The sequence below is a fragment of the Triticum dicoccoides genome, chromosome 7A, assembly GCF_002162155.2.
Source record: "Triticum dicoccoides isolate Atlit2015 ecotype Zavitan chromosome 7A, WEW_v2.0, whole genome shotgun sequence".
NCBI classification, from domain to species: domain Eukaryota; kingdom Viridiplantae; phylum Streptophyta; class Magnoliopsida; order Poales; family Poaceae; genus Triticum; species Triticum dicoccoides.
Genome location: NC_041392.1, coordinates 7,232,215 through 7,249,642, shown reverse-complemented (window position 1 = coordinate 7,249,642; position 17,428 = coordinate 7,232,215). Strand labels below are relative to the sequence as shown.

The 17,428-nt window shown below is 45.7% G+C and overlaps 3 protein-coding genes across 3 annotated transcripts; 1 reads left to right on the top strand and 2 right to left on the bottom strand.

The window, feature by feature from the left end:
- Positions 1-715: 715 nt before the first annotated feature.
- Positions 716-1,641, bottom strand: LOC119332810 (disease resistance protein RGA5-like). The gene has a single exon (XM_037605955.1). The coding sequence runs from the start codon at positions 1,577-1,579 to the stop codon at positions 716-718; it is 864 nt and encodes a 287-aa protein (XP_037461852.1). The 5' UTR covers positions 1,580-1,641.
- Positions 1,642-2,307: 666 nt separating this feature from the next.
- On the bottom strand, positions 2,308-8,145 carry LOC119327892 (putative receptor-like protein kinase At4g00960). Its single transcript, XM_037600966.1, has 10 exons — positions 8,006-8,145; positions 7,389-7,582; positions 7,059-7,317; positions 6,295-6,517; positions 6,059-6,182; positions 5,449-5,661; positions 5,220-5,363; positions 4,964-5,098; positions 3,904-4,840; positions 2,308-3,313 (listed from the first exon to the last, which is right to left on the bottom strand). Exons 2-9 carry the CDS (start codon positions 7,551-7,553, stop codon positions 4,649-4,651), a joined length of 1,455 nt encoding a protein of 484 aa, XP_037456863.1. The 5' UTR covers positions 7,554-7,582; positions 8,006-8,145; the 3' UTR covers positions 2,308-3,313; positions 3,904-4,648.
- A 7,477-nt stretch (positions 8,146-15,622) lies between these two features.
- Positions 15,623-16,129, top strand: LOC119329596 (RING-H2 finger protein ATL39-like). The gene has a single exon (XM_037602659.1). The coding sequence runs from the start codon at positions 15,623-15,625 to the stop codon at positions 16,127-16,129; it is 507 nt and encodes a 168-aa protein (XP_037458556.1).
- The last annotated feature ends 1,299 nt before the right edge of the window (positions 16,130-17,428 follow it).

Here is a 17,428-nt window from a genome sequence, read left to right as displayed (position 1 = left end):
TCTCTGTCAGCTTCAACTGTTTTGCCATTCACCCAAGTTGAATGGAAAAATGAGATGTTCTTGTTCGCAGCTTTTATTATTTCTAGCTTTTAGGCGATGTTTCAACTGAAATCAGTTGTGAGATCGCAGCAAAGTACAAAGGAAGGGATGAACTTAAAAATGCAGGGCAAATGGAGAAAATAGTTTCTGCTCTCATCATTTCCCCCCTCTCTTTGTAGTTCTGAAGGGATTACTAAGATTCTACTCTGTGTTGTACACGCTCATTTGCATTGGATTACGATCAATTAACCTGACAATTCTTTTCTCCAGCAAAAATTGGATGTCAATTCTTCTCTCAAAGGAGCTTCGGCTACACCGGTCCACCTTCTCTAGGAGGTGCCTTCTCCCGTGCGTAGCAGACAGCCTTTGCCATGGACTGGGTTGTTCCAACAAATGACAGTTAAGGATCAGGAGGAGCATTCATTTATTGATCATCGGGATTACAAGCCATAACAGAGAGGCAGATTACAAGAAAAATACAGATCTTAGTCGGTATCCCCCATTAGCTGTCAAAAACAAAGATGCAGCAGACACATCGGCAGTCGTGAGTACAACCACATCCGGAAAAGTTAGACATTCGTGGCGGGCTCCTTCCTTAATCAGCTGCCCCTTTTCACTTCCCCAGCAGGTCTACGGAAGATAGACATAGTGCGATGCATGTGGTAATTATACACTGCTATAAATGATGAACTTCAACAGAAGGGCGGTTCGGGTGCATCAGCAAGGTCTGCTTGAATGCGTCCTTGACCTCTTTCAACGTCTCCACCGTATTCTTATTATTGCAGACCCCATGCACTTTGATCTCCTGGAGGTGTAACAAGTGCTCCGTGCCGACTGGTACAGTGCCGCCCCAGTGGGACCCACGGATCCTGAGTGTTCTTAAACTGGGCATAGCACCTGCCTCGAAGCCCAGGTATGCTGTAGTGTCTTTCCTAGACCAGAAATTTAGGAACTCCAGAACTGGGAATAGCCCCGTGCCTAACATAGCTCTTTCATCAGGGATTTCACATGCTCTGAATTCGAGGTGGACGAGGGAGGGAAGTTTTCCAAGCAGATGAACATCCTGAGTTGATGTCTCTTCAACATACAGCTTAAGCAAGCGCAGGGAATGGAGACCACACAACCATTTTGGAACTCTCCATAACCGCCAAAATTGCAATTCAAGACGCTCAATATGTTCAAAAGGATTAGATGATGAGCGCTGCTGGCTATGCTCACATTCAGCAGGATTGCCAGAGATGAACAAATATTCAAGGTTATAGAGCTTTTCAATGAAGCAGATCAAAGCATCAATTTTTGGCAACTCCAAACTAGTATCTATTGACATATGCAGTTCCCTCAGATTGAACAACTCGCTGAGACCCATAAAACACTTCAGCGATTTCATGTCAAGCCCTCGCAGGGAGTGCAGTGATTTCATATTCTCGATACCTTCAGGCAACTCTGTCCAATTTGGAAGAACCAGACAGGACAGGCGGGGCAAATGAACTATATCTGAAGGGATGCTCTTTATCAGTTCACAATCATTTATGTCCAGCATCTCCAAGTAAACAAGCTCATGTTGTTACATTTTCCTTCCCGATGGGGCCAAGTTTTATACATTTGGTTTGGCAGCTATTTGTTGGGCAATTTGGACCAGTCGCAATCAGGCTACCTTTGAACATAAATCTCTTAAAAGTCATTTTAATGTGGTTTATGCTGCTTGTGGCTTTTTGACATACTGGGCAGGTTTGATGGCTGGTGAGGATCGAGAGTCCATGGAGCGCGGAGCCAAGATGCTGAGATCGAATGCCTCGACGATGATGAGGATTTGTGCACCTCCATCGGCGACGAACTGAATCTACCCCACCAAGGCAGAATAGAGCTTCGAAACTGTGCGCAGCCGTTTGGTGGATCGCATTCCTGCGCGAGGGTCTTTTGCTCCCCTGTGTCTTGCCTGCGAGCAGGGCGTTTGTAGTACTATTATGTTTCCTGTTGAAGTTTGTCTTGAACTGGTTAGGTCTAGTGGTTTGCGTGATGCTAGGTGTCACTGGGTTTTCGTCCCGCGATGGGCTGCTCGATGACGAGTGCTCATAGTGGGTTTCCCAGTGATGCTTTGATCTCGCCTTACCCCTTTCTCGTTTCCTTATGCTGTAGTCGCTTATACTGGGTCGGTGTTCGCTGAATGTTGAACTTTGTATTTCCGTTATGCATTTAATGGAAAGGGGTTGTGGCCCGGGTCAAAAAAAAAGTAAACAAGCTCACCAAGTTGAGTAGGGAGCTCTATCTTCCAAGCTCTAACCATCAGACACCTCAGCAGAAACAATTGGCTAGCAGCGGTGAGGTCAACTATCTCCCGGTCATTGAAAATGATTAGCACCCTAAGGTACTTGAACCACAAAAGAGGGAGTATAGCGTTCTTGAGCAGTAATGATCGAACTTGTGACAGCCTAGTAGCAATAGCAGTGTCATATGTTGCTCCACCAACAGCCATGGAGCACAGGGATAACCGGCGAACCTTGTATTTGCTGAGATGCAGCAGTCTTGCCATGTCCTCAGAATTGTGTGCCACACTTACAAAATTATCTTCTACACACTTGCTTAAGATCAAATCAAGCATCATGTCGTGTACTCTGCAAGACAACACCTCTCCGTAGCTAATTTCACATGGCTGAATAATGCTTCTATTGACGAGCTCATTGAAATAACTCTTGCCAACATCCTCCAAATCTGGCCCATGCAAACTGCTGACAAAGCCTTCACCTATCCATTGTTTAACTAGATCATCCCGTAGTATGATGTGGTCCTCAGAATACATACCAAGGAACAGAAAACATGGCCGGAGATGAAGAGGAAGATGTGTGTAGCTAAGGTTTAATATTTTTTTATCTCTTCCAATGAAGGATTTGTGGCAGGTTGGGCACCCAGAGATTTCCTTATGCTCGCTCAGTGTTTCCTTGATTTCACTTGAGTAGCTAATGGGCTAGCTATAGTGATAATTGCGAGCGGCATACCACCACACTTCTTCAGAATTTCAGCCGCAACATCTTTAAGATGGGGTGGACAAACAACTTCAGACCCAAATACTCTATTTGAGAATAACATTCTTGAGTTCTGATCACTGAGGGGCTTCATTGCGTAAATGCACTCACGGTTATTATGACAGGCCATGCCAGCCACATCTTCCACTCGTGTGGTTACAATTATTCTACTCCCATTTCCATTTTCTGGAAAAGCACAACTAATAGTATTCCATGCTGATTGATCCCACAAGTCATCAACTACAATAAGGTACCTGTTGAAATGTTTGCACATGGTTATAATGTAGCAGGATATGACTACGTTGAAGAAAGAAGCATGCAAAATAAAAACAAAATTGATGTAAGCAAATCTATTGCTCGGATGGTTGGTCCCTCCCTCTCTCTCCACCTCCCTCCTCCCGCCCTCCCTCACAAGACTCTTCCAATAAACATCTTAGCAATTTTTTTACACTGAGTGAAAAAAGTACAATACATCAATCAAATTTTTCAGAAGATGTATAGTGTGGGATCTGTTAAAGAAACATTATAGAATTGCACACTTTGATGAGAGATATGAGCAAGAGGCTTCAAGAAAACTTGTGTTTTCAGAATTATATGAAGCCAGTAAAGAAACAAAAAATCCATTGGTATTTGAATCCGAGTACCCGGGAAAAAGACAGTGTTTCTGCTCCAACATGTTTTTGTAATTTTGAATCTATATCACAATCGTAAAAACAAGAAAAAAAATTCAAACTTCCCACATGCATGGACAAACAAGCATAACCAGAACATGCACACCAATTACTTGATACTTCAAATTTAAGATAGTAGCCATTGCAAATGACTATAGAACGTAAGTAATTACCTTTTATCTGTGAGATACTTCCTTAGCTCTTCAATGATGTCGTCAAACCCGCAATCGTGAGAAGAGACATTTATCCCAAGTTTCAGTTGTAGGCGATTGAGAAGCACTCTCAAATCAGGCCTCTGCGAAACTGAAAAGAATGCCACACAAACAAAATGCCCTTTGATCTTGTCAAACACCTGTTTGGCAAGTGTAGTTTTACCCAGGCCTCCAAAACCAACAATGGACACAACCTTTAGTTTTTTCTGAGTATTCATCAACCAACTAATAACCTCTTCTCTAGGGCCTTCAATGCCCACAAGGTTGGCCGCCTCCTGGTAGACCACTCGCAAACGAGTGTCAACAGCCACAGGGCCAAAGCTAGGCTTGCAATCATCAATCTTGTAACTCTCTCGTCGAGCATTTGCTTCTACCGCAAGAGTCCTAAGCTCTTCCACCTGGTTGGAAATCTGATGAAGCTCGCACAACCTCTTGTGAAGTTCAGCAGCCTCCCAGAAAAAACCTACCTCAACATCCTCACCCCCGAATTGGCGGATGAAGTCATCAATGCAATTTTCCATGTCGTAGGAAATCTCTCTGAGATCATCCCTCCAATTTTTTTACACCTGGAGCAAGCTCATTCATGAGCTCCGGCAGCTCAAGAGCAGCATGTATGGCACTCAACTCCTTCTCAAGGAATGACCTCTGCTTCCTTACCTCTTTGCGCTTATTGTACTCATCGTTGATGAAAGTGGTAAGCTTGCCACTAAGGATGCTCATCACCCCGGTCGCCACACTCACGGTTGATGCCCTCCTCTTCTGTTGATGCCCTCCTCTTCTTCTGTGGGCTCACTTTGGCATCCTCCTGCTCCACCTCCAGCGATGATGGTTGCAGTTGGAATGGTGCAACATAATCATCCACCAACTTTAGTTCATCCGCCATCTTGGAGAAGCTTATCTGGGCACAAAAAACAAGATTAGGAGAAATCACTAAATAGCACATATTGTACTAGGCGCCCATGGATAAGGTAAGCCTACCACCGAGCATGGTTGATGCCTTTCTCTTGATCTCTTGTCTCACCTTGCCATCCTCCTTCTCCACGTCCAGTGCCGATGGTTGCAGTTGGGATGATGTGATAGAATTATCCATCAGCTTGCCACTAGCGACAGAATTACCCGTCAACTTCAGCTCATCCGCTAGCTTCGAGAAGCTTATCTACAATAAAAATGAAAACATGTTTAGGAGAAATCACTAAATAACACGTATTGTACTCGTTGCCCACGAACGTGGTAAGCTTGCCATGCAGGATGCTCATCACCCTAGTCGCCACACTCACGTTTGATGCCTTCCTCTTCCTCTCCTGGCTCAATTTGCCATCGTCCTGCTCCACCTCCAATGTTGATGGTGGCAGTTTGGATGGTGTAGCAGCAGAACCATCCATTAATTTCAACTCATCCGCCTGCTTGGAGGCAATGCTTATCTGTAACAAAAATAAAAAAATGACCATGACACATCACTGAATAATTACTGGTAGATCACATACGTTTACTATTGAGTGATTGTACCTGCCCTTCTGTTGAGGCACCTACATCACTTGTAACAGGCCAATTTGAAATTTCCGCGTCACCTAGTATTCTATGGATGATAAACCATGTAGTCGGCCTGTTCCCTGGGTAATAGTTCGTACATTCTATCCCTATCTCGGCACATGCCTTTACTTGTTCCAATGATGTGTGACTATTTGATATCCCAAACATGTCCGTCCAGCTTTCAACTACCTGCAATTTGATAACCATGGTTTGTTACAAAAGAAGGGCGACATGCATTTAGGACAGAAAAACAAAAACACGCAGCCGTATTGATCAGGACCAGAGACCAAATGCAAGGATTACTATCACAAACAAATTTGAATTTCTCACTTGATTAATTTTGTGTTATTAATCTTTCGATGCACATAATGACTTTAGAAATCAAAATCAGCTTTATTTTACTTTATGTTTTGGGTGGAAGATCATTGCAAAGACAACATTCAGATCTTGTCATTTGCAAATTCTAATGTTAATTAGATACACTAACTGAATATATGTTGAATTTTTTTTCCAACAAGATTGTGGTTTCTTCTAAACATGTTGTCTACAATTTTTTTTGTTGAAACCTCACATACAAAATAATTACCTCCTTAACACTGGAGCACTCCTTATGTCCCATAAGGATCTGCATTACAATAACGCCCAAACTATATATGTCAGTCTTGAAGGTGATTTCTCCACTAATTAAGAATTCTGGTGCCATATATCCCCTGCACAAAATTTTGGTGTAGTCTGTTCGATTAGGTGAATGAAGAGTATGCAAAATTTTTTTGCAGATGACTAATAAAAATGTTAAGTTCGCAAAGAAAATTGCTAGCCTACATTGTCCCAAGCTTGTGCTCAGTAATAGCCCGACTCTGGCTTCCACTTAAGCGATGTGATAGACCGAAATCCGCAATTCTGGGCGCCATGTTATCATCCAATAATACATTCTGAGGTTTGAGGTCCATGTGAATAATACCCTGTTGGTGAAGATAATGTACGCCCTCACAGATCCCCTTAATTATTTGGTAACGTGTTGTCCACTGAAGTCGACAAGATGCATCTGCGAAGAGGATACAGTATAACAAATAGTTAGTACCATATGCGGTGGAATAAGCAGTCCAACGAAATAAAAAAGGGCCTTCGTGAATGATTGCCCGATTTCGAAAGTTAATAAATATGCTAACAAGTTCAAAGGAAGTTCTCGAAACACCCATCTCATTGTCAAAACGTGGGAGATACTCCGATATTTTTTTTGGATGCTCGATTAAGCTCTATCCACAACAGGAAAAGATATTTGTTAGTGCGCTCCTCTCTCTGAGGCAAAGAGGATGAGAATTCAAAATATGTCCAAACAGAAGAGTGCATGTTTTGCAGCGGTATAAGAACAGAGCTGAAAACTACTCGCCCCGTCCCATAATGTAGGACTAGTGTCAAAACACATCCTACATTATGGGACGGAGGGAGTACCATTTAGTGTGCAAAAGGAATTAACAAAGCTCAGAAGAGTGGCAAACAATAAATACTCTGGACTGTAGTTGGTAGACATTTGCTACTACTATAGTAGAAACGCAAAGAAAACTATAAGACTAATCTGACTTTACCGGAGACATAGTCAGCAAGGCATCCTTTGGGCATGTACTCAAAGCAGAGCAGCCTATGCCGCACATCTGCCAAGACACGCTTCCCATCATATGGCATCAGTACTTGCTGCGTCTCAGAGCAGTACCCGAGAAATCTCACGGTATTCTTGTGCTTGACCCCCGCGAGACAGGTGACCTCGGTCTCGAAATTCTTGTCCAGGATCTCGTACCTCTCGAAGAGCTGCTTCACCGCGATAGAGCGACCACTTGGAAGCACTCCCTGCATCTCACATAGAATCTGTGTCAGCTTTCTGGTTAATTCAGTTCAGGGTGGAGGGTATGCTTGCTTACCCTGTAAACGGCTCCGAACCCGCCCCTGCCGATTTCCTGAGCTTCAGAGAAATTTCCTGTGATGGAGCTGAGCAGCGAGAAAGGTAGATTGACTGGATCCGCAGTTTCATCGAGCAACACTTTCTCCAGAGCAGCAAGTTCGCTGCCTTGGCCGCCGTCCGTCATCTCGGTTGTGGAAGTTAGGTGTTATTCTCCTGAAACATGCATAATTAGTGTTGTTCATTAGCCGTACGTGCAAACAAGAAGAAGCAGCAATTTTTGCAGAAAAATATTACTGTATATCTATCTGAAGTTCTGAACTCTGAAGTCGACTTCGATCTAAAAATTCTGAAAGAGAGGACGGACTTGTTCTCTTGATTATGTATGGCAACAAGAAAAGAGAATCTGTGTGTAAGAAATTACAGAAGTGATATGTCTATCTGATGAAGTGTGAAAGAGACATCGATATAGAAAGTCTTAATCTGAAACAAATCGGACGGACCTTTGTTCTCCATTATATAGTTAGCAACCAAAAAAAGCATTGAAGAAAAAGGAGCCCCCTGATTAGATCCACGGAGGATACGGATCTAGCACTAACTAACCAAAAAACCAGGGACGAGTTCCCATCTATCACCCACCTTATTGGCTTACTGTAGGTACCCTTTTCTGCCGGAGGAAGCGGCGCCGGGGCCAGGAGGACAAGCGTCAAAGGATGGCTGAGGTCGGGCGGGCCGGAGAAGAACTTGACGGCAAGGGTGGAGGCGCCCTCGCCGGAGGAGTACCCTTCTTGACAGGGAGGGAGGGTGGGAGCGGAGAGGCGGATGCGGAGGGGGGAAAGCGGCCGTGCCGACAATGAAATGGAGGACGAGTGGACGACCAGGCTTGACCTGGAGTCTGTGGGCGGAGACTCAGTGGAGAAAGAAAAAGCGGCCGTGCCGACAATGAATGTTAGGATAATCATGATTGAGTTAGTTGATTAGGTCGTGTGTGTCATGCACGTAGGTTAGTTAGACTCCAGAGTTGTTAGCTACGTGCATGCATGGGATGGATATGGTTGCATGTGGTTGAGATATTCTAGGAGGTGGGCGTTCCTGTGTGTGCATGGATAGAGTTTGTTAGACTCCACACTTCAGGGTAGTTAGCTATGTGTGCGTTCACGCTGCGGGGGTGGCCGGTGAGTCTGGCTATTTAAGCATGTAATCCAGTCCGTTGTAGAGCGCGGGGTATATGCCCGGTTAAGAGAAAAAGAAAGGCCGTGCGTGCGGTCGTTGCGCCGTTCGTCGGCGTGGCACTGTTCGTGTGGCATGACGTTCGTCGCCTGAAAAATCCAGTGTGTTGTGCTCCTTCTTCTACCTCTGTTCAAGCGGGTGAAAGAGAAAGAGAGGTTCATCCGGCGTTCGTGTCGCCGAAGAGTACATGGCGTTCGTCGCCCGACCGGGTTTGTCCCAACAATGAAATGGAGGACGACCAGGCGGAGACTCACCGGAGAAAGAAACCACGCACTACTCCTACTCCCACTCCACTGTTTGCAGTGATTCATGGTCCGTGACTGTTGAGTGTGTCCACCTTTCCATGGTATGCCGAGCGCGTGAGGCAATTGCTTTTGAAAATTTTATTTACTCTTCTCCCAGTGCACCTTACTACTATAGTTTCCAGATAATTACCAACGCTATAAATCCAACCATAACCCCGGTTTCCTAAAAAAACATAGTCTTGGTTTGGACTCATTGATTTCTTTTCCATTTTCAAAGCAAAATCCACACTAGAACTAGAAGGGGAGGGTATATACAACAGGAAATAGCCCACTTGTGCTTTTGAATAGTCACGTGTCACTTATGTTGATGAAATGGAAGAGGTGCTCGATGGCTGGAGCAGAAATGGAAGAGGTGCTCGATGTAGTTATGTGAAAAGAGCATCTAGTTTTAGGTTGTCTTCTGCCCATGTGGCGTCTAGTGATATGTCGATGTGCAGAGGATGCCGCCGCTTCAAGCGAGCAGCGGTTGCTGGCTTTTGGTGGTGGCGATCCTGGTGGTGCTGGCTGATGGTCAGCTGCTACTATGGAACGCAAAGTCGGTGCCTCCACCAACAAGCTCTGTGATTCTGTCCTACAGTGGCGCTTTGCTCTCTCTCCATCTTCCAAGGTCACTATGGTGGTGGAATCGAAGCATAGAGGAGATGGTAATCCTGATCGGGTTTGTGATCATCCTCAATGGCTGATTGGGACTGGTTGCAAAGCCAGCCAAGGTGCTCGGTTATCGGCTGACTCCATCTCGCCGTCTTACATGCAGGCCGAAGGGCGGCCTTCTTATTTCTTCCTCCTGGCCAAAAAGGCCTAAAGGTAGGCAGCACATCTAGTCATCTTCTCCGTAGCATCTATGTCGTGGTGCCATGGAAGCTTCTCCGTCCCAAGAAGTGTTGTCCCTAACGACGACGTAGCTACAACCATGAAGAAGATGTCAGGGACCCGATTACGTTTCTCATCTAGTAAGTCCTATCACATCATATATATTCCATGTCCTCTTTTTTAATACAAAGGCTCCCTTTTTTAGCTCGAAGGTGCTGCATTTTATTCTATCATCCTGGCAAGATCGAAGTTCAAAACCAAACGGAACCAATGCAACGAAATACAAAACCAAGTTTTAACAATAGCATGCTATCTCGGGCTATAGCATTTGGAGGGGAGTCAACCCAATAGCATCATGTACAATTTAGTGGCTTTAGCATGCTATTGAGGGCAGTAGTAGTGATTAGCGACGCGTCTTACCCTAAATTTTGTTAGCATCATCGTCTTGTGCCTCCTTGCCTTACCGGCAGTGGCATTTCCTATTTGGCGCTTAAGGCGTCCATCTCTATGCATTTAGCGGACATGCGAATCCCCCTCGTGTTGGGTCGGCCCATTTGCATCTCTTCCTTTTTTTCTCTTAAACCGCAAAAAAGGTGCATCAACCGCATTAACCACTAGGGACAACAAACACCTATGCCTTCATACTTCTTCATTTTTTTTATTCTTTCTTAGTTTGCGTAAAGCCCTCGATTTAACCGGTTTTTTCCGGTTCGCTTGACATTTTCTGGACAGTTTCTGCACTGTTATTTTCCTTTGTTTCTTGTTTCTTTTTTGTTCTAGTTATTTTTCCTCTTCTTTTTTCTTGGTCCTTTCTTTGTTTTTCTTAAATGCTAAAAGAATTCATATTTGTTAACTTTTTTCAAAATCGATGAACTTTTTTCAAATTCACAAATTTTTTCTTCAAAATGGATGAACTTTTTTCGATTTGTTTATATTTATTTTTCAGAATTGATGAAACTTTTTTTAAAACCGGTGAACTTTTTTTCAAACTCATGAACATTTTCCAAAATCATGATTTGTTTTACAAAATCGATGAACTTTTTTCAAAATCGATGTTTTTTTAAAAAAATGAACTTAAATTTAAATTCGATTATTATTTCCCAAATTCGTGAACTTTTTTCAAAAAGGGAAAACTTTGTTTTTGCCACTCTAGCTTTTGCCTACTTTGCTTATGCCACTCTAGAATTTGACATATCACTTTTGCCACTCTTAGTTTTTGACAATGCATCACAAATGCCATTCCGTGGCAAAAGCAATAACTTTTCATTTCACTTTTGCCACTCTTAAATTTTGACAATGTATCACGATTGCCACTCTAAAATTATTGTTTTTGCCACGGAATGGCAATTGTGATGTATTGTCAAAAACTAAGAGTGGCAAAAGTGAAATGTCAAATTCTAGAGTAGCATAAGCAAAGTGGTCAAAAGCTAGAGTGGCAAAAACAAAGTTTTCCCTTTCAAAAATCATGAACATTTTTTAATTCACGATTCTTTTTATTTTTCGGGAATTGTTTTAGATTTTTTTAAAGTCAATCACGACCAGTCAGCAGCGAACAAGCGATGGAAGTGGCCAGCAAAAGCGACGTGCCAAGCGAGCGAGCACACGTGCTTGGCCGGCCCAAGTCTGTGGGTCCATACCGTTGTAACCTCAACTTCTTCCTTTATCTCGTGTTGTAACCAAACTCTTGTACCTCTCCTTGTACGCCAAGGCAAGGCTGTCGGCCTCATCAATATAAACGCACGCGGCTCACCTCGAGGGAGTAGGAACGCTTCCACGAAATCTTACATGAACTAGAAGGGGAGGATACATACAACAGGAAATAGCCAACTTGTGCTTTTGAATAGTCACGGGTCACCTCTATCGATGAAAGGGTGGAGACAACTCATGCGCTTCGACAGAGAGCCGCATCTTCCGGCTCAACCCCCTATCTTCTCCGATGGCTAGAGCAGAAAAGGGAGAGGTGCTCGGTGTAGTTCTATGAATAGAGCATCTAGTTTTAGTTTGTCTTCTGCCCATGTGGTGTCTCGTGATATGTCGATGTGCAGAGGATGCCGCCTCTTCAAGCGAGCAGCGGTTGCTGGCTTTTGGTGGTGGCGATCCTGGTGGTGCTGACTGATGGTCAGCTGCTATTATGGAACGCAAAATCGGTGCCTCCACCAATAAGCTTTGTGCTTCTGTCCCTACGGTGGTGCTCTGCTCTCTCTCCATCTTCCAAGGTCACTATGGTGGTGGAATCAAAGCATAGAGGAGATGGTGATCCGGATGGGGTTTGTGATCATCCTCGATGGCTGATTGGGACTGGTTGCAAAGCCAGCCAAGGTGCTCGGTTATCGGCTGACTCCATCTCGCCATCTTACATGCAGGCCAAAGGGTGGCCTTCTTATTTCTTCCTCCCGGCCAAAAGTGCCTAAAGGGAGGCAACTCATCTAGTCATTTTCTCCATGGCATTTATGTGGTGGTGCATTGGAAGCATCTCCGTCCCAAGAGGCGTTGTTCCTAACGACGACGTAGCTACAACCATGAAGAAGATGTCAGGGACCCGATTACGTTTCTCATCTAGTAAATTCTATCACATCATATATTTTTCATGTCCTCTTTTTTAATACAAAGGCTCCCTTTTTTAGCTCGAAGGTGCTGCGTTTTATTGTATCATCTTGGCGAGATCGGAGTTCAAAACCGAACGGAACCAATCCAACAAAATACAAAACCAAGTTTTAACAATAGCGTGCTATCTCGGGCTGTAACATTTGGAGGAGAGTCAAGCCAATAGCATCATGTACAATTTGGTGGCTTTAGCATGCTATTGAGGCCAGTAGAAGTGATTACGGTTGTGTCTTACCCTAAATTTTGTTATGTCATTGTCTTGTGCTTCCTTGCCTTCCCGGTAGTGGCATTTCCTATTTGACGCTTCAGACGTTTGTCACTATGCATTTTAGCAGACAGGCGCATCCCCCTCATGTTGGGTCGGCCCATTTGCATCTTTTCTTTTTTTTCTCTTAAACCGCAAAAAAGGTGCATCATGCGATCTATTTGTTAGGTCTAAGCCGCATTAACCACTAGGGACAACAAATGCCTATGCCTTCATACTTCTTCATTTCTTGTTATTCTTTCTTTGTTTGCGTAAAGCCTCCGATTTAACCGGTTTTTCCGGTTCGCTTGACATTTTTTGGACAGTTTCTTCATCGTTATTTTCCTTCTGTTTCTTGATTCTTTTTTGCTCTAGTTCTTTTTCCTCTTCTTTTCTCTTGGTCCTTTCTTTGTTTTTCTTAAATGCTAAAAGAATTCATACTCGTGAACTATTTTTCAAAATCGATGAACTTTTTTCAAATTCACAAACTTTTTCTTCAAAATCGATGAACTTTTTCCTAGACCCATGAACTTTTTTCAATTTGTTTATATTTATTTTTCAAAATTGATGAACCTTTTTTTAAAACCGATGAACTTTTTATAAAATTCATGAACATTTTCCAAATTCATGATTCATTTTTACAAAATTGATGAACTTTTTCAAAATCGGTGATTTTTTAAAAATTTATGAACTTAAATTTAAATTCGATTATTTTTTCCAAATTCGTGAACTTTATCAAAAACCATGAACATTTTTTAATTCACGATTGTTTTTATTTTTTGGAATTGTTTTAGATTTTTTTTAAAGTCAATCACGACCAGTCAGCAGCGAACAAGAGATGGAAGTGGCCAGCAAAAGCGACGTGCCAAGCAAGCGAGCACACTTGGCGACCCGAGTCTGTGGCTCCATGAGGGCCACTCCGCAAAGAAGCGCCATATAGGAGGGAAGAAGCGCCATTTCTAGTCGACCTAATTAAACACTGGTAACAACAACATAAATATCCAGTGAAGGACCTCTCATGCGTGGGGAGAAGATATCATTAGTTTTTTAAGATAAAAAGGGACCAAGGGAGTACGTAGATATCACCTCGACCATCATCGAGAATGAGTGCCGTTGGTTCGTGTGTGTCAAACTCAATCCTCCTCTATCTACCTCCCCCGTCCCTTTTGGCCTTTTCACCCTGCCTTGTCGTGCAGACACAATAAAAAAAACGATGGCGCTGCGCCTTACCGTAATATCTCGGCCCCCACAACATCGCGTTGCGTGCACGGTGCACCACACCACACCACTAGACATTAGTATGCCAGTTGATGTACCGTCGCGTGCATGGTACATCAACAACTGGTGCACGGTAACATCAACTGTTGGTTCAGTCATTCCTCCTCCAGCACACAATGCAACGAAGTGGTTTGATTTTCGAAACAGAATTTTGACCTGCTAGCAGCTCTACCTTTTACTGAGCTCACTGGAAATGAGAGACCATCGGTGTTTCGCCTTACTTTTGCATGGGTGTCAAGGGTATACATTTTTTTTCTAGGGTTTCCTGTTGGTATACCTTTTTAGAGCAAATCTAGCAGACCCGCAAAGACGTTTTTCCGCAAACTGCAAAAATGTTTTGTGGGTCGGGAGGATGCGGGGTCTGTTAGAGTTGCTGTTAGCAGGCAGTCGGTATGAGTTGAGATTGGTAAGCGCACTGGCCCTTCTCTTTCTTGTTAAAAAAAAGAAAGAAGAGGAAACGAGCGAGGTGTGGACGTGCCAACATCATGCATGCACATTTGTTACCACTTTAGTGCTCCCTGGGGGCAAAACAGTGTAAGAGAGGCCAGAAAGTGGTCTATTCCCTTTCTGGGATAGTGACATTTCATGGATAACTATGGGTGGGGAGACGAACTTTGCGACTGGAATGAACTAGCGCTTTCGACTGCCAAAAAAAAAAAGACTTTTTTGGCAAAGGTGCGGCGCACTCTAACCGCAGCCATGGCGTGGCTTATTCATCTCCATGTCACTTTCAAAATTTTGAACTCTTGGATTTTCTAATTCTGAAACTCTGAGCTTGCAATATTTTGATTTTTTGGTCTATCAAAAGTATGGAAATACTGTTCTCGAAAAAAAATATTATTATTGTTATGTTCTAAAAAAAAGAATGGAAATACCACGTGAAAGCTAGCCTAGCTGCACTGCATGGCGCCGGGATCATTCTGCTTCCCTCGCGTGCAGGAGAGCTAGCCTAGCTGCACTGCGTGGCTCCTGGTCCGTTCGGTTCGCTCCAACGCACATCCGACCCTACGAGAGAAAGACGAGAGAGGACGGACGTCACCGGACAACACCAAGAAGCCCGCAACTATGAGAAAAACACAACCAGGCCACTGGTCAGGTCCGCCGACCACCGCCGCTGCATTCCGAATCTGGAGGAGCCGGAGCTGGAATGCATTGATGGCATCATGGCAATCAACTGGTCAGGTCCTTCTTGTGCCTGCGAGAAGAAGAGACTATACAAGCAAGGCTGTTTGCATTGAGGTGAGAGGTACTCTAGCAAAAGCATAAACATCAAGTAACACTTATCATAAAAGTCCAATTTCTAGTCGGCCCAAACAGTAAGTACTAGTCTAGCAACAGCATAAATATCAAAGTAGGAGTAACACTTTTTCTTTCAAGGGTGTAGGAGTAACACTTGATCATGTCGACCATCCATCGAGAATCGAGAATAGGTACGATGCATGCACAGGTCTCAACACCTTTGCCTCAGGGTGGTCATAGTGGGGAGTAACTTAGACCATCCATCGAGAATATAGGTACGTTGCATGCACATGTCTCACCACCACCACCATGCAAAACGTCTCGGAAGGGAGCGCGTGTCCTTGTCCCCCACAAATATCTCGATCGGAAGGCACGTCATGAGCGACGCGAGTGGAGCTCACTGATCATCATTATACCCTACGTACGGCTGCCACTTTATATACTGCATCGGCGCCACTTTGCCCCAGCACCACCACCACCACCACCACCACGACGTAAACAAACACAGATCCACAGCTTCCGACGCCATTCTCACCTTTCAGCAGCATGGGCGCGCCGGACACATCATGGGTGTTCGCGGACCTCGCCGTCGCGGACAGCTCCAGGTACAGCACCCGCTCGCGGCTGCTGCTCACGGGGCTCTCCTTCGCCATCGGCATCCTCACCATCCTCCTCTACCTCGCCGTCTCCTACGCCTGCCGCCGCCGCCGCCGCCGTCGTCAGCGCGGCGCTGGCGCGGGTGCTGGTGCGGAGGACCAGGAGGCCGGCATGAGCTACGCGGCCATCATGTACGAGCAGGCCGACGCGCTGGCCGCGCCCATGGACTGCGCGGTGTGCCTAGGGCAGGTGGAGGCCGGCGAGAAGCTGCGTCGACTCCCCAAGTGCGCGCATCTGTTCCACGCCGACTGCGTCCACGCCTGGCTGCAAGCGCACTCCACCTGCCCCATGTGCCGCGCCGCTGCCACCGGCACCATACCGGCCGCGACAGCGGCGCTGCCACCTGGCGTGGTTGCAGTTGCAGGCACGCCGCCTGCCTTGGAACGGATGAATTGAACCACACCCACCGGAGAATGGCCTTTTTTTGTGGTGTGGTCATGGCTCCGGCCATAGTGCGTGTACAGGAGTGTTTGTGAAGTCAAGTGTGCTTATATTGGTGGCTGCGTTTCATAGTGGGCTTAGATATTATTTTCACAAGAAGAAAAACCTTCGCAAATTTTAACCAAATTTATAGAGAAAAATATATGTTGCTAAAAAAATAGAGGAAAATATATATCTTTACAATATGAAATAAATAAAATATGACAAACGGCTCCGCTCGATGTCTCGACCATCCTCATGGCCGCGCCACGGCCTGGCCTCCATTAAGCCCGGCCCGAAGCCAAAAAGCTCTGCCTGAAATCATGGAAAAGAGAAGCTTGAGCCTGACCGGAACTTCCTTGCAGGATGGAAAGTGAAGTGCAAGCCCGTCCTGGCCTGGATTTTTGGGCCGGGCTCAGGCTGTCCATGCCCAGGTTTACTATCATTCGTGACGTGCTCAGCAATCCGCCGCCCAGCGCCGACCCACCGCCGGGCCGGTTAGGGCACCCGGTGGGGGCTCGGCACGGAATCTCTACTCCTAATGGAGCAGTTGATGAATAGTCCGCACGGTTTTTTTTCGCTGGTTTATTTTCGTCATCCTTTCACCACTGTTTTTTTCGTCATCATCCCACCTCTGCCAAAAAAACCTTTGCCAAAAAAACCCTCGTGCCCAGGGCAGATCGGTCTACGCCGCCGACCAGACCTTCGCACGCCCGACCTCACGCCCGATCTCGCGCCCGATCCACCCCTGCACCCCCTCCGCGGCCGCCGTCTGGATCGCCGCTGCCGCGGCCGCCGTCACACAGAAGACGCCGCCGGGATCGCGTCCACGTACGGGACTGCCGCCGCCGACGTGTGCCACAGGGAAACGTGTCTCCATCGATCCCCTTTCCGGATCGCCTCCTCCGCCGTTTCTCCAGATCGCCATCTCGGTCGTTTCTCCGGATTGCTGCCACCGCCGTCTGGATCGCCGCTGCCGCGCCCGCCGTCACACATAAGACGCCGCCGAGATCGCGTCCACGTACGGGACCGCCGTCGCTGACGTGTGCCGCAGGGACATCGAAGCAAAGACTGCGGCGCCGTTGGTCCATTGCGCCCTCGAGCGAGTGCGGTGGAGACAAACTGAGGGGCGCATGGGAGGCAGGCTGGAGGCACGGCCCACGGTGCGCTACTCTGACATGCCTCTCTTCCTCTCACCATGTGTGTGCATCTTCCTCGGCTTCTGACACAGTTGCCGCCATGGATGGGCCTCGCTGGTTTGCATCGCCATTTTTT